Source organism: Brachyhypopomus gauderio, chromosome 18 (assembly GCF_052324685.1).
Source record: "Brachyhypopomus gauderio isolate BG-103 chromosome 18, BGAUD_0.2, whole genome shotgun sequence".
NCBI classification, from domain to species: domain Eukaryota; kingdom Metazoa; phylum Chordata; class Actinopteri; order Gymnotiformes; family Hypopomidae; genus Brachyhypopomus; species Brachyhypopomus gauderio.
This window is the reverse complement of record NC_135228.1, coordinates 15589946-15600881: the sequence shown is the minus strand read 5'-3', so window position 1 is coordinate 15600881 and position 10936 is coordinate 15589946. Positions and strand designations below refer to the sequence as shown.

The 10936-nt window shown below is 40.8% G+C and overlaps 1 protein-coding gene across 3 annotated transcripts; it reads left to right on the top strand.

Moving 5' to 3' along the window:
* The first annotated feature begins 9723 nt into the window (after positions 1–9723).
* Positions 9724–10915, top strand: mrps17 (mitochondrial ribosomal protein S17). Of its 3 annotated transcripts, none has more exons than XM_076980579.1 (3): positions 9724–9781; positions 10149–10295; positions 10560–10915. In XM_076980579.1, exons 2-3 carry the CDS (start codon positions 10173–10175, stop codon positions 10857–10859), a joined length of 423 nt encoding a protein of 140 aa, XP_076836694.1. In that variant the 5' UTR covers positions 9724–9781; positions 10149–10172; the 3' UTR covers positions 10860–10915. The 3 variants fall into 3 exon arrangements, with proteins under 3 accessions (XP_076836694.1, XP_076836692.1, XP_076836693.1); XM_076980577.1 differs by lacking the exon at positions 9724–9781 and adding an exon at positions 9792–10052; XM_076980578.1 differs by lacking the exon at positions 9724–9781 and adding an exon at positions 9792–10052 and having other exon boundaries at positions 10129–10295.
* Positions 10916–10936: the final 21 nt, after the last annotated feature.

The window sequence follows — 10936 nt, the reverse complement described above, 5'->3', positions numbered from 1 at the left end:
CTAGTGACAGCTTGTACATTAAGACACTGGCTATTGACTGGACTACTCCAGCCATTGTCTAAGGTCTTTTTAATAAACAATGGATGTGATATGGAATGGGGCCTTAGGTTGTGTAATCCCATATCTGTGAAATACCGTAATTGGACACAAAAGGCTTGCTTTTACTGCCTTGCTAGAAACATGACTGAAACCATTTTTACATGTACAGTTTTGATGGGCTAACATAGTTATGTGATGAAATAATCAGAGACCAAATAAGGAACTGAACGGCAGAAGTATACATTTCTCTCCCAGGCAGATAAGCTGTAGCCAGAATGAAATGGAGGTAATGGAGGTCTGTGCAGATGTAATAATTATTATAGTATAGCGAGGTACTGAGATGGAGACAATCACTCAGGAAGGTAAATGTGTGTTCTGGCCTCTGTGGCAGAAAGCTGGGTCCTTAGTCTGGTGGTCAGAACATATGTTTACCACCTGGAAGATCTGGGTGTGCTTGCTGCCCCCAGCCGTTGCAACAAATGGTATCAGATGGTATTGTGTGGTCATTGGGAGTGTGCCCATGGGTAAAGGAACCCCCTGCTGTGAGAGGATGGTGTGAATCCCAGTGTTATCCTCTGGTGAGGGGTATGGGTGTGACCCCGGGTGATGGGTGAGGAACACATGGAATGTTCAAAGTGCACAGTGGAATGTGCGCGTGACATGTGTGCACCCTGACAGAGAGGGCAGTGTGATAGAAACTGTCACTGAGGAAATCATTTGTGCAATCTGTCTGCTGGCTCTTTGGTTTAGAGGAAAGAGCACATGTTCACCACCTGGAAGATCCAGGCTAAAGACTGGGTGTGAGTTCCTTTGATACAAGTAGGTTTATTATTAATTTGATGTGTGTCTAGGAATTTTATTGTGTCCTCTGATCCTCTCACCTAAATTGCTGCAAAGGAGAAGTTATAAATACTTAGTGAGATCTGTGCACTCCAAAATCATTGCACGTCTTACGTCTATACTCCAGCTCTCGTTCCTGGACACTATCAAACCCTCATGCTCCCCCCAGATTCCCTGACACTTACGCACACACACTTACAAACTCTGCTGTGGTGTGTCCAGAACGGCGCTCTCTGTGCCAGCTGAGAGAGGCATATCACAGTTATGAATAAAACTGCTGACTGAAAGTGCCCATTTTTAGTTTACCTAATGTCTACCTTGCGTTTACCTAATGTCTGCTGCCTATATAAGGATGTGCCTGCCTGGTTCAGGTCCCGAGGCTCTCGGACCATTTAAACAAGGCTTGGTTTTAGAAGAGCTATCAGAAATAGGTTTTATAGCTCCAAATAATATGGCATATATGATAAATTGTGACAGTCCTCATAGATGAGTTAGAATCGGATAATATTTTACAGGAATTGGTGATATACAAACAAAAGAGCTAAATATATTCCAAACACTGATGAATAGATTATATTATTGATTGCTTACCTAAGGCAGTGCAGTCTAGTGCAATAATCCCTAAAACCTGTCATCGTCTGCTCTGCGTTGTTTAATCTGGACTGATTTCACTACCAGGGTGGCATTGGCCCACCCCAGGTGCATAAATGCAAAAGGATAAAGATGTCATTTGCAGAATGACCACAGAATAAAGCAAACTTGCTGAGTTAGACACCTTTTCTAGATAAAGAGAGTTTATTAGTGATGCTGGAGATGTTTGTGCTGATTGGATCGATAAGATCCCAGGTTATATGAAAGCAGCAGTGGAATAGAATCAGAGTTTAGATGTTCTGTAGTTCAGTGGGGGGGGGGGGGGGGGGGGGGGGGGGATATGTGACAGCCAGACTAGTTATGATTTGATTGATTTAGTCTGCACAAACAACATGTTGTGAGTTTTATGAGGTAAAAGTTTTAGACCTCACAGTAAAAACAAATGGTCAATTCAAAGCAAGGTGTTAAAGAATACTGTTCTCCTCACGCAGTTCCACATGTGAGGTGAATGATGCTCTGTGAATGTATTAACAATGGGACATCTGGAATGCAAAAAGAATCAAAATGCAATTATTCACATACCTGCCTTTTTTCAGTTGTAGCTTGTGTGGAAAAGCAAGTCACAGCTTGGAACGCCCAGAGTCTGGTAGAGTAACGTTTACATAGGAGTGCTCATTAAAAGAGGTCACAATGCTGAGTGGTCAGTCTTATCGTAAAGAGTACAATCTTTATGATGAACACATCAGAAGCAGATGTGGGACAGTCTTAAAACCAACATGAATGAGTCTTACGTCACATGAGTTATGTCGTATAATGTCGCCTACCAAAAGGACCTTTCCCATAATTCACTAGTCTGAACCTGCATGGGGGTCAAAACAATAATATAACAATAACAATGTCCCAAGGAAGTACGGTACAGCACTAGAGGTCAGTTAATCTAATTTTGTCGTAAATGGAGGCTTGTGGAAGCGACAAAATCTGGGAAGAGGAACCATCTGCTGTAGAACCTCAGGATCGACTGAGAGGTTTGACTGAAGGATGGGAGACAGTTTAACTTACATCATCATCATGCAGTATTATCTTTTAATCCTCTATTAATTTCTGTCCATTCTTCTAGACATATTCTCTCCACCTCTCAGATTAAATCATGTCACCATGTCTCTCAGTTTTTGATTAATTTACTGTTAGATCACTGTTGGTGATCCAGGGAATCTCTTTAAATGGCAAATTTGAACGAATGCTTCAGTCAAAATGGTACTGAAACATGCAGTGCTTAAAAGCAAGTATGGTCCATTTAGTATCGCATAAAATCTTTGTAATGGAACCGCACAATTTATGATTGGCCACATTAGTGTTCTGGATCATTGGCTGTTATTTCAATAGAGGTGTTTTGGTAGAGCCCTCCATCTGATTTGATACTATCCAACAAATCTGAGTTCTAGAGTAACAGGTGAACAAACAGATTGAAATGCTTGAAGATAATTTGGAATTGCTGTAGACCAGTAAATTAGCTTGAAACTAATTTGTGAAACAATTAGCACAGGGCCACCTGGAAACAAGCCACCCGCATACACTGATGGATAAGGTTCCCAACGCGAATGAGAATGAGGTATCAGCAAAGGTCCAGCCAACTTTGTGACGTGATTCGATGAGAGGAAGGTCCTTGCACCTCAGAGGACTTAAATGTTTTGCATTACGCACTCTTGAAGATGAGTAATATAAAAGAATAACATCAGGATGAGGCTTCACAAGGAATAAAGAGGTGGCAGGGCGGGGTTGGGAAGGGGAGGCAGCGGAACACCAATGAGATCACGCTCTTCGAGGAGCCAGCAGCACCAGAGGGAAGGAGGTTAATCCAGGGGTGAGCCCCTAGGAAAAAGATCCTCCCTGTTCAGAGGTGAACCCCTAGGAAAAAGATCCTCCCTGTTCAGAGGTGAACCCCTAGGAAAAAGTTCCTCCGTGTTCAGAGGTGAGTCCCCAGGAAAAAGTTCCTTCCTGTTCAGAGGTGAGTCCCCAGGAAAAAGATCCTTCCTGTTCAGAGGTGAGTCCCCAGGAAAAAGATCCTCCCTGTTCAGAGGTGAGCCCCTAGGAAAAAGATCCTCCCTGTTCAGAGGTGAACCCCTAGGAAAAAGATCCTCCCTGTTCAGAGGTGAACCCCTAGGAAAAAGATCCTCCCTGTTCAGAGGTGAACCCCTAGGAAAAAGTTCCTCCGTGTTCAGAGGTGAGTCCCCAGGAAAAAGTTCCTTCCTGTTCAGAGGTGAGTCCCCAGGAAAAAGATCCTTCCTGTTCAGAGGTGAGTCCCCAGGAAAAAGATCTTCCCTGTTCAGAGGTGAGTCCCTAGGAAAAAGATCTTCCCTGTTCAGAGGCGAGTCCCTAGGAAAAAGATCCTCCCTGTTCAGTGGTGAGCCCCTAGGAAACAAAACCTCCGTATTCAAAGGTGAGCCTCTGGGGAAAAGGTACCCCATGCCTTCCAAGCAGTCAGCTTACAGGGCATGCTAACTCAACCGAGCCCAACGTTTAATCAGACAGTAGTGGTTTGTTTATGCATCTAACGGGCTAAAACGGAAAGAGGACATGACAATAATTGTTTGATTTGGCACAAGTTGCCCGATGATCTCAAATGTGCACAATGAAGACTTGGGTAATTAGAAAGATCCATAACCATTTTGTTTATTTTATTTTGTTTTTTTAACATTCATTCAAAAAGAGAATGGCTCAAATAATTTTGGTTACACCCTCATATGTTTTTACAATTGCAAACCCTAAAGACTTATTTAATCCATGTTAAGTCATCTGAAAAAGAATAACTTTAATACTAAAGTTAAAGTATTGGTAAAATATGAGAAAGTCTGTGTACTGAATAGTCAAAGCATGGTAGTCTATGTTAGTGTACTACACAAGAGTGCTTCTATGAGGTCATAATTCTAGCTTTGATGCTTTATGACCACTTAGTTTTAATGCACTCTAACACATTTGTGACCTATTTCACGTCTCTTCACGTTAACATCTTGACTTAAGTGCCTGTCTTACATCACCATTTTTATTGACAGTCTGGCACCTTCAAAAAAAAGTCGAGAAAAACAGAAGTATGCTTTTCGTGCCATGCCATAAATCATGTGTACCACCATGGTATCAAACATTAAGCATGGGTGGTAAATATAGGCTTGTTTCATGCCTGTGTGGTGAGCACAGGGTATATCCACAGCATCAGAGCTCACAGACTTCATTTCTGAGCAAATAATACCTGGGGAATTGAATCAGCCAATACCATACAGGGGAGAGAGAGAAAATAAAACAATGCGTAGTGTGTTGTCAGTCAACACTCTGGCTAATGACATTCTCTTTGGGGGAATGTACCTGAACAGTGCCACGTCATAGCAGAGATGGCGGGTGGGGTGGGGTGGGGGTAGGGGGTGGTGGGTGGATCTGGGTGGGGGCGGAGTTGACTAGCAAAGACTTTTTATTAGCTTTATGTGACTACACATGTTCACATGCACTGTCATAAATCGACAGGATGAAGAAGTGTTGTTGTTCTGAATGCTGTTATGTGAGCTGTCCTTTTGATCTATTATTTGTAGATAATAAGATGTGTATTTGGTCTCAGTGTCTCAGTGTATTACACATTAACCTCTGTGCCAAATCATGTAACACAGACTTTGAGACAGTTTATGCTTGATCCATTACAGATCCCCACAAACCTAAATACAAGCTTTGATAGGACTAATTGTTGTGACAGTAACAATTACTCAATACGTCTCTTAAAATATATGCCAGTGTCAGTAAACTGATCTAGCATCTAAGTTGCCTTTCCATCAAACTTCAAGATATGGGTTAGCCTCAGCTATGTTATCTACAGTCTGGACCAGGCCATTTGTATGACATCACTGGTCTGAAGTTGAACACATCTATGGTGTTTGAACAGGACTGTTGTTTTATGTTTGACATAACACTTAATCTGTCAGCATTGCTGGTGCGATGCCATTTCACATACTGGCTCTCACTGGCCGTGTTGTTACTCACGCCTGCCATAAGTGACGCGCAATGCTATCACTGTAACACGAGGGCTACTGTAAATGGACAGCAGTCCAACTGGACGACCAGAGTTGAGACCACAATTACAGCACAGTTACACCTGCGCACCAAAAAGTGCCACACGTTAATTTAAAAGTGCAGAGTCGCTGTAAACACAGCTGAAAATCAAATAATAGCATTGGACATTTAATGGTGCATGCAGTTAGAGCCAGCAAAATGTAAGACAGAAAGCTAACTTTCATATTAAGTAAACAGTAATGAACAACTTCATAGGTTAACATCCTACAGATAGATTTGGTTTTGAACAAGACACAACACGAAAGCATATCTATTTTGTGATAACATGATTGTAAAAGCACATTAAACTGTGACATTTTAGAGAAAAACAAAACAAAACACACACACACCCCCACAGCTTCATTGCAGGCACTCTAGACCTAAGCCCTGTCTGGCAAAGTCTAAAATCGAATCATTCCTTCCCAGTGGAAAACGATGACTCCTCTGTTGCAAATGTGAATAATTCATTGCTTGAATGTCCTCACTCTGTGTCCACTGTTATCAGTGAACCAGTGTTGAACTACATATATAAAAGGGCTCTCCAGTTAGAAAAAAAGGACAAAGAAGACAAGGGTCTCCAGAGAGGAAGCATTTCAAGGGAAAACATTCACTATTATATTGAATGTTGATGGGAGAATATGGTGTATAGCTATAGAATGTGCCAAGTATCTTCAGATTCATATTCTTTGGTTCCTGTAGGCTTTGTAGTTGTCTACAAAAATTACATGGACCCTGAGCAGCTGTAAGGGCTCAAAGATATTAGAGTGATGTTATGTTTAACCGAGTGTAAAGGAGTATCATTTCCTGCAGTGTAAGAGTCCCTACAACAATGTTCTGGCTCCTGGTGCGAAAAAATAAATCTGCCAAGCACTACCCAAGGCAATTAGAGCACTGGAAATATGTCAATAGTCTCAGTTCAACAAATGCTGTGATGTCGGTTTATTAAGTAATGTGTTGTGTCTCGTTTAGCCTTCAAAACAGCATTCACCCTTTGGTTGGGGTGTCCCCGGATCTACTATCTGCTCTGTGCAACAAAAAATACATGAACTGGAGTCTGTGAACACTAGCATTGTCCTTGAGTTCATTCTCAAAATGAACATTAAATCACTTGTGCATTTCATCGCATCAAAACTACACTTTTGGTCTAATTGAGTCCAGTGAATACAGATTTCCACAGTTAAATTTTAATCTTTTAGGCTAAGGTCTGTTTTTAAAGGAGTGCAGATGTAATTGGTAATTAAACATTTCTAAAAGAGCATAAGGCCAGAGAACGCAAAAACGTGTAATGTTTGTAAACATCACACAATGTAAACATGTAAACATCCCACAATAAGCTGAAAACCCTTGCCATGGTTCATCTTAAGGGTCTGGAACTTAAAAAAACAAAGACTTTCAGAGGACATGTCATGTTTAACAGCTGGCAAAGACAGCAGATGCCTTTAATGCCAACATTAAAGAGCATTAGTAATGTATTTTTTAGACTCAACACACACACTACCGTGGTCACAACAAATCCTCAGTGCACCACCTCAGAACCTCCATTGGTTAGCTACAGTGTGCGGCCCAGTTCCTTGTGACCATGTACTTTTGATGAAAGCCAGACTAGACTCCACGTCATATGAGAGAGGAGCCCATGGGTTTGAGAGTGCGTCTCTGAGATGTGTCTTCACAACACACCTCGTTGTTTCCTAAAGTGAGCTGATTCCACTCCTTTATGTTTCATTTCACAGCTACAACTCTCCCCTCCTGGATGGCAAGACTATGAGCTTTTTGTTCTTGGCAGACAATGGTATGACAAACATATGTTCAACATGGTGTAGATCTACTCTGGTCAAGTGATCGGGCAAATGCCCAAGGAAACCTGTATACCATATTCCAGTGTATAATGTGTGTTTATGCCACTTCCCTGAAATAGATGTTGTTGAAAGTGTGACATAAAAGGAAACTTTCACAGTCTATGGCCCATGAGGTGATCTAAGTGAGAAAAATATTATTTAAGTAATTATTAAATGATTTATGCTCCTCTGCCTGCCTGTGTTTCCACACTGACCTCATGTTGTTTTGTGGGAGGCAATGATGTCACCTGGTAAAAGTCACCTGCTGAGACAGATGTAAATACAGCACATAAATACACAGATCATGTATTATCATTCTTAGATTTAAATGGCATGTAACGGTAGAAGCAAATCCACTGAACGAGCTACACCCACTTTGGGTAAGAAATTACCATTAAGGAAGCATTACTCCATAAATTCCACCATAAAGCAAGGGCACATATTTCTAAATATTCAAATAACCTCAAAAGGATGAAGCCCCATTTCCCTGTTTTTTAATACACAACAAGGAAATGTTGCACAAGTTGCACAAAAGTTGTCATAACTGAAAGGTCTTTAAATGTTTGCCAATCAATATAAAATAAATACAAAAGCTCAGTACAAGGGACAGTTATCTAGAGTCACGTGGCACCATCTGGTTGCATGAAATGTTTACAGTTCTGTTTTGCATTTCAAATATTGAGGAAACTGCTTTTCTAATATTGAGACACCCGGGTAATAAAATATGCCTTAACAAGCAGGGCTGAGAACATAATTAAAGCAAACAATATATCAATCACAGTAATTGTCATTGATTGGTCAAACTGGGTTTTGTTTTTACTTTGTGGGCAAAAAGATGTGTAAACCAAAAAAATATTCTCCAAGCTTTATGGAACTGCCATTTCCCACCAACATATGGGCTATGTGGGGTGCTAGCTAGTTAAACTCTCCATTTTCTTATCCTGCCTCTGGTTTCTTATCAGACTCTGTGCTTACCTCTCACTGAAAGAGCAACAGTCTGGTCACATTTGACAGACAACCCCGTGGGAGTGTGAAAGTTTGAAGGAGTCAGCTATACAAAATGAATGAACATGGGAGTTGTAATGAAATCTTTACGGCTGAGAGCTGTTGAGAACTTTCAGTTATCTCATTAATCATATGCTTACTTATAGTTCAATCTATTGTGGTGTTTTCAATTATCTTTTATTAAATATTGGCACATAGGAAAACATAAAGAATGCATCACCCATGGCCTCATGCTCTGTTTCTGACTAATGCCACGGCTATGTAGATGCTACGGCCACAAGTAGATTACAGGCTTTTAAACTGTGGTGGCCACATGAGTACACTTAGAAGTGTAGCTCATAATATGTGATTTCATCCCACACAAATGTCTAATAATGTCATTTATCTATTGTTTGCTATTGATTGTATATGGTATGTTTTGGAAGGAGAAAGCTATTTAAAACTGATGGAGACCTAACCCTGTACTGCCTTAAATGGGAATAACATAGCAACAGGCCATGTTTTCTGTGTTCTGCTGATTAATACCAGATTGTGCTGTGTTGGCACTTGTCCAATTCCCAACCAGGGATTACTTATGCTTGTCGTGTTGAGCACACATTAGAGCATGGTATGACCCGTTACCTTATTTTAGATGTATCTCTGTTTCACAAAGGCCCATGTGCACGCACCAGTTAGAAACACAAGCCAAACAAGAGTAAGAATTGGAATGCCCACAGACAAAAGAGCTTTGCTTATAGAACTTTGTTCTATGGTTTAACTTAAGACAGTAATTCACTAATAGTTTGTGCAAATTATCCACACAGACCCATCGGCGCAGATGGAAATTCTGAAGTGAGGGGGACCAAGCTGTACAATATATACGTTTATGCTTGTAGATGCTAGATTTCGGATGGGGTCAATATAAATCTGGAGGGGACATGTCCCCCCGTCCCCAGTGCCATCTGCGCCCCTGCACAGACCATACTGATGAGTTAGTTTAATAACATACACATCTGCCAGTATATAACTGAACCATGTAACGTGGAGTACGACCCTGTTCACTGGAGACATGATGTACTCATGATCATGTTTATGAGCATAAAATACAACATGAGCAATATTTTTTAGACGTGTAATCTTTTTTGTTATAAATGTGTGTTCATACTGTTATTATTATTAAAAAGTTGTGTAAATTATTACCAGTAAAGCGAAAGCTCATTTCTAGCCATTTCTGTGTGTATGTAAAAATTTAAATTAGTGTTTAACCGTACCGTACTATACATAAACACATAAAATCAACTGCACCACTTGATTAAATATGTTTTATGTGTCAGTGTGGCCAGTCGGCCAACCACCATTTGCGAAGCAGGAGCGCTTCAGAATTCTCTATTGGGCCACCGTAGGTAACGTCATCAATAATCGCCGCTTGCTTTGACATTCATTGCGCTATGTCCATGCGGAATCTTTCATTAAGCCAACTAACTGCTGACCTTTAACTTGGCTAGCTGTTTACGTTAACGGACTAATCTTGTATAACATTTGGCGTTTTAGACAGAAAATACTCTAACGCACGTACAAATTTCACTGGTTTCAGTGTTGAGGCTGTCATTTTGCATACGGATAGCTAGTTGGCTAGCATCACAACAGCTAATCGGACGTATTCTGTGAAGTGAAGTAGGTTTCACTGCATTATTTTATTTAAGAAATAGTTTATGTATGTGTGGAAATATGTGTGTTTCGTCCTTTCAAGTACAAATTTGACCGTTTCAGGAATTGCAAGTCTTGGCTAAAACGATGTCGGTCACACAAGCATCAGTCCATGCAAAATGGGTTATCGGTCGTGTCATTGGAACCAAGATGAGGAAGACGGCAAAAGTTCGGGTTACCAGATTAGTCCTAGACTCGTATTTGCTCAAGGTACTTGAAACCGATATACTTTTAAGTAAAGTACGGATATGTCTGTTATTTGCACATGCCCACCTCACCTGGACTCAGAGTTCCAGTATTGTTGGATGATCTCAACTGTTCAAGTACAAATGTATCGCACTATTGTAAGGTTACCTCAAATTTGAAATGACGGTGACTTTGTAGATCTTTAAGCTTATCATGTGCATGCTTGAATTGTACTATAGTTGCAATGCATTATTTATATAACATAATATTGCTCTCATTTCATATCAGTTCTACAACAAAAGGAAGACGTACTTCGCCCACGATGCCTTGCAGCAGTGCACTGTTGGAGACATTGTTTTGCTGAAGGCGTTACCAGAAAGGAGATCAAAACACGTGAAGCATGAACTGGCCGAGATAGTCTTTAAAGTCGGAGCAGTGGTTGACCCCTTGACTGGGAAGAGAGTGGCTGGACCGCAGTTCCTGGAGCCTCTTACAGAGTCCACAGAACAAGCAGAGACATCTCTAACAGAAAAACTGGGACAGCTTAACATTTCTGCATCTTCATCACACCCACCATCTGCCTCATAGTCTTGTGAATCCTTGCTGATTTATATCTTGCCAATTAAAATAGTCAATAAATCTGGTATGTATGTGGTAAAATGGGC

What these genes read in the sequence shown, in the direction of transcription:
- mrps17 (XM_076980579.1), top strand. Translation starts at nt 10,173, where the DNA reads ATGTCGGTCACACAAGCATCAGTCCATGCAAAATGGGTTATCGGTCGT. An exon ending in TAGACTCGTATTTGCTCAAG is followed by an intron (nt 10,296 to 10,559) that starts GTACTTGAAACC and finishes ATTTCATATCAG; the next exon opens with TTCTACAACAAAAGGAAGAC.